At 41.4% G+C, this 6,000-nt stretch overlaps 1 protein-coding gene across 6 annotated transcripts in view; it reads right to left on the reverse strand.

Annotated features, from left to right (window-relative positions):
- The window catches only part of rap1gap2a (RAP1 GTPase activating protein 2a), a 97,998-nt gene that overhangs the window by 28,852 nt on the left and 63,146 nt on the right, over window positions 1-6,000 (reverse strand). For all 6 annotated transcript variants that reach the window (XM_050058867.1, XM_050058861.1, XM_050058853.1 and 3 more), the window contains one exon: window positions 1,277-1,361. In XM_050058867.1, the coding sequence (XP_049914824.1) occupies window positions 1,277-1,361 (85 nt within the window). The remainder of the gene's footprint in view (window positions 1-1,276; window positions 1,362-6,000) is intronic.

Consider the following 6,000-nt stretch of genomic DNA (forward strand, 5'->3'; position numbering starts at 1 on the left):
ACAGTTGGAGAACAATGAAAAACCCCCCACAATAGTTGACAAGGAAAATAAAACCTGTGGGGCCTATATCCTATTTCGTATCTTCCAAATAATGTACAGAATTGTACAGAGACTTTATCACCTCTGAAACTCAGAGCTCACATGAGACCTCAGCGACTCGTTAAGTGTTTAAAGCCTGTGACTCCGCACCAGTCAGTTAGAACTTAAGAAGCCTCTTGGATGAGAGGTGAAATGTACCTAGGAAACTCAAGCAAGCCCAGTTGCCTACAATATAGCACTTATGAGTACAGAATTTTAAGCATTCTATTTCCTCAAATGACTTGAAAAACAGTGCATATAGCTGCTGTAAATGAGAAATAATTCTCCCAGAACCGCCTAAGTTTGGCCTGAGCCCCAAGTGTTTACAACATCTGGCTCTGCCACTGATAGTTGGTCATGGACAAATAAACACCGCAGCATAATTCAACTGCAATTTCACACACAACCTTTCACTGGCAATAGGACCCAGCACAAAGACTCAAACAGAACTGCAAATTGAAACAGTCTAATGAGGGGACATAAAAACAAGCAAGATTATGATCCGGCTTTTATTTCCCTTGCCTCCAGAGACGACTCAACAAATATCAACAGTTATGGCAGACATTACAAAAAGGATTACATCACTCCATGCCTGGAGGAGCATTTTACTCTTTTATTTTACCCTCTGTGAAAGCCATATTTGAAATAAATTATGAAGAATTTTGCTTGAACAGAGCCTGTCCTTACTTAAATCTTGATTGCCTTGATAACTTTCAGATTATAATAGCACAAAACCATATAATCATGCAGGATGTTTGAGCTGTAGAATTTGTAGATAAAAAAGATATTCCAGGAGATGCACATTGAATATTTACATTTTTCAGCTTTAAAAATAAAATGCTGCCAGAATATAAAGCAATAATAGGACACATGTAAAAATAGTGCCATGGATTATTAAAAAATGATAAATGTTGTGAAATAAAACAACCAATCATGACCCAAACCATTGTTATGTAATATGTATAATGTTGTTAACTTTAAGGTGTTGTGATGCTGCAGTTTGTCACTGTCTCTGAACTGCTTTGCGTAAAGATTTTTCAATTAGTATAATCAGAATCAATACATTTTCTAATAGGCTGAAAGGTCTAAAGGGCAACATATGTCAATGAAAAACTCTGTGAATCAATATCTACCATATAGTATATGAACATGCACATTATTGTGCGTGTGTGTGTGTGTGTGTGTGTGTGTGTCTTACCTTCATGCTGGGCGGTGCAGTGCGGGGCGGTGAGGGGGGACATTCTCCCAGAGGGACGTTGGAAATGTTCAGCAGCTCCTGTTTCCTAGAGAGCGAGGAGGACAGAATGAAGAGTAAACAAGGGTGATTGATGTTCATGACCACTGAAATGTTCCAAATTTTATAAAAGGGCAGCTGTCCTCATTTGCGTACGCAGTGCACTTTCACAGTAATTTGATTAGGCTGATGCACTGCCCTTCCCTTATTTAAGTGTGTGGATAAAGGACATCTTAGACCACTATTTCCTCTCTGATTACCCCTCAACTTTTTCATGGCTTGCTGTGCACTTGCCATTAGCTTAACGGCAAAGGACGTCTCATTTTCAAGAAGTTCATTTCCCTTGTGTCACATGACTTATTGCTGTCTGAATTGGGAGTGACTTTCGATACAAGGAAAAAAGGAGCAAATGAAGAAACCTCGATGACAGTTTGGTCTGTAAAAAAACACTGCTGTGTCTTGTAACAATTAAAACCACACACAAAAAGTAAATTGATTAAAGTGCACGATTAAGAGGCTCATAAGTGCTACATTATTGAGCATTAACGAACAGTTCACTGGAGCTGGCTAACTGCTCAATGAAAATATAAACCCAAAGCAATTAACTCACTAAATAGCACAATTCTGTTTTAACTTTTATTGCAGCCATAATTTAAGGTTTCAAAGTGAGCCAGAGAGCCTGTTGGAAATAAGCAGCGGAGTATCAGATGGCTCTGTGCTGTTTTCATTTCATCTCTGGGAGTCCCAGGGGCTGTCAATGAGACTTTAAGAGAAGTCCTTTGGGGCTTGAAGCCTCTTCTCCTCTTTTATGCTTTTTCTCTGCAGCCTGCTCAGGAGCATGAGTGCACATTAATGATCCTGGATGTGAAAGGTTGAGCTGTCACTGGGAGACAGCCAGAAGATTAGCTTAACCTCAGAAGCCTGCCATCTATCTGAATAAAATCTAGTGCTTTTACACTGGAGCAAATTTAGATATGATACTTGTGATGATGGACACTTCTCACATTGCAAAAAAAAAAAAAAGAGCACACATATACACCCTCTTTAGCCCTCATATATCTTTGAACACAGGTATATTTCCAAGGTGGCAATCTGAATCACTTGCAAGGGCCTGCTTTCTTTACGGGCCTCTCCACCTCAGGGGCCACAGTGCAACGGCACTGCCTGTGCTATCTATAATTACGCCCCTGCTCTGCCTCTACATTTACCAACCTCTAATAGAGCTTGTTGAATGTGAATTGGTGGTCATATAGCCTCTATCTCATCCCAAAACCATATGTCAGAATTTTACTGTTAAACTTTCTAATTAAATCTTCATTTTGATACCAACAAACAAAAGCCAAAGGTGTAGCTCGCCCTGAAATGACGCTGCAAGACATAAAACACCCAGACTGCTAATCATATTGACATTTAAGGTGTGTTAATTGGTTTTATGACGTGGACTCATGCCCTGAGCAACACGAAAGAAAACATTCCACCTTTAAAGTTGCTGGTAGTCGCCTGTGGTGACCTTTGATCGGCACGGTGAATTAAATTATTTCCTCTCAGTCTATAACGAGCTACTTGCATGTGAAATATGCATCACTTTTTTGTCAGTTTCTTTATTTGTGATACGTTTGCAAAGAAACATTACAAAACCACCCTGCTGAACTCGGCCAGCTTGTGCTGCATCCACAATGCCTGCAGGAAAGGAAAGTTCGCTTAGTTCCCTTTTCATGGTCAAGACTATGACTGTAGAGAGAGATGTGTAGATGTAGATGAGCTTGACCTCTGCCTGCACTACACCCTCTCCTCAGAATGGATGTTTCAAATGCAGCTTCATTTGCTCAGCATGAGGAAATGAAATAATTCAAAGCACAAACTACTTGTGTTCATTCACCTATATTGCTTAATGACACGCTAATTACAACCTGCTACATCCATGATGTCGCCTTATACTACTTAACTGTTTGGCTGACTGCTGTGTAATATTCTCAGCATGATGACACTGTATATATGAGCCCTATTTGCACAGGACTTATATTAGCAGGGGACCTCATGTGATTTAGAAATGACCCCTCCACATTTGTGTTTCATGCAGCATATTTGCACGGGATAAACAAAGCCTGTATTTTACTGAAATTTACTGACATTTTCCCCAGATATGGTGGGCACAGTCATTTGTAACTCCACTCTACACAGCACAGACACACAACACAGCACCATTAGCGGTGATGTTAACCACATTTTTGTTTTTCTTTACTTTAAATATGGGTTAAACAAACAGAACCGATTCCGCCACACATTATCACACGCCATCCATCTAATTATCTTTGGAGATTTCTGTCATCGGATGGATTTGAGCTGCTCTCTCTGCAAATGGGTCTCAATGCTGTGTGGCAAGATGAGGCTGTCGAAAACTCTCATTGATATATATGCCAACACAGCCTCCAAAATTCTTGACCAGGAAAGCGGCAGAAAAGAAGTGCGGAGAAAACAGAACACCTAAATACAAACCCTAAATTACTGAGATGCCAGATCGCACATAAACTCCGCAATTATGACAAATTACCAAAGATCCCCAGGTTATACTTTTCCTTTGTGGATAGGGCTTAAGAGTAAGATTTTACCTGACTAACATATGTAAACTTCACACCGTAGAAACAGTGGTTACATAACCCAAATACACACTACACCCCTGACAACAACTATATCAGGTTTTCAAGTAAATCAAGTGAATTCATTCGTTGCTCGTACAATAGACACAATACACTGAATTCACATGTCCGCTCTGAAAGTAAATCAATAGCTGTATTTATACTAGTGTAAAGGCTGTAAACCACTGCACTTCAGATTTAGTGGATGGGAGGACAAGACGAGAGTTTTAATTGAGTGCTTATGTGAAATTAATAGGCCCCTTCTTCCATTTCATTAGCTAGAATCATAATAGCACGTTCTCCATTATCTCATGTAGCTGTGTCAAGTGGTTGTGAACCACAATGACACTCAAATCGCACACAGTAGAAAAATGTGAAATAACAAACTTGAGGCAGTAACAGCCCGCTGTTGTCGAGGAGAGAAACGAGAGGTGCCAAGGACTGTTTCTACCCCTTTCCTCTGTTGGATTTAATCAACAACGCTCTGTGGAGTTTGAGTAGCCTCTCAATTGCTACCTGAGGCTCAAAGACTAAAACTAAAAGGGGAAAGTCACAGCCAAAGCACACCAGAGTCTCACTCAGTCACCACCGGCCAAACCTAAATTCCTTTTCAACACCATTCATTCCACTGTCCGGAGGAAAAGCACACACACGCACTGGCCAGCTCTTTCCACAGGTTCAGCTTCCACACAATGCACCACTGTGTCGCCCCGTGTATGTAATGCTGCAGTATGTTACCTCAAACTAGCCAAGGGTGGACAATGCTTGAATAAGCATCATAAGCTAAGACAGACTAGGAGAGTTGGACATTGTTCATTGTTCTTTCTCTTTGTCCTCTGCAGCCTGAGGTATGGAGGACAGTGTGAGCTTTCTACTGCTGACCTGTGAAAAGGCAAAGCTTGTTAAGACCACTGTCCCTCGGGCGGATCCCTGCTGCGTGTCTCCACAGCTGCCCTGAATGGGCACGAGGACGACACCTTTCTTTCTGTGCTACACGCTCACTTGCACCTGCACACAGAGCGACGCTGTTTGCAGAGGGAAATTGTTGTGTGTCAGCGAGAGAGAGAGAGAGAAAGAGAGAGGGAAAGGGAAAGACGACGAGCTGCTGTCCTTGCAGTCTGGACTGTTTCTGTGGTGATGAAACAACAGCTACGTCACTGCTACTGACTCCCACCCAGGAAGGGAGGGACGCAGGGAGGGAGCGCACATACTGGGACAGCAGGAGGGAGGAAGCAAAGAAACAATTTAGCAAGAATAGGTCATGGAGAAAGTGAGTCAGAAGAGGGAACTGTGGAAAGAGGGTTAGTGGAAATGTGTGCTGTCAAGGCAATTTAAAGAAGGTGCTGTACATAAGAGCATCATCAAATGTCAGCCCAGTATCCAATACTTACATTCACTACCAATGCAGGAAGTAGTGTGCCCTTTACTGTATGTAACAAGGTGGAAATTAAGGGTGTGGTGGTCAGAGTGGTGGATGGGAGTGTAGCCACAGACTCGCCCCACTTTGTGCCTCTCATGTTTACAGAGTCATGGAGCTAAACACAGATGATGGTGAGACATGACATATGTCCTTGCAGAATTCATATGATGTGAACTAAAATTCTAAATTTTGGCCAGCCATAATTCTCTTTATTGATGTCACTTGCTGTTATTTGATATTTTTATATAAAAACAGTGTAACTCTACATTAAGGGCGTAACGTTATGGGAGCGCTATCATACAAACTGCTGTGTGTGCATTTTCGTAGGACAAAGTCAAGTTGAAAACTTGCCTATTTTCCCTTTAACATTATCCTTGTCATGCATAGATGTTATGGAAAGCAAATAATTTTACAAACGCTGAAACTGGATGTAAATCAGGATTTTACCCAACTGACCTTTCGCAAAGCTGAGTCTTTGTGATGGTCCGACAAGCTGTTGCAGTAAGCATGGAGCCCACACTGTAACTAACTGCACTCCCTGAAGAAATAATATCATATTTTTGGAAAAATGAAAGAGTGATTCCAGAGAGAAGCAGACAGAGGGGTCTACAGTCTGTGTTTGAAGGATATAT

Source organism: Epinephelus moara, chromosome 2, assembly GCF_006386435.1.
Source record: "Epinephelus moara isolate mb chromosome 2, YSFRI_EMoa_1.0, whole genome shotgun sequence".
Classification (NCBI taxonomy): Eukaryota; Metazoa; Chordata; class Actinopteri; order Perciformes; family Serranidae; genus Epinephelus; species Epinephelus moara.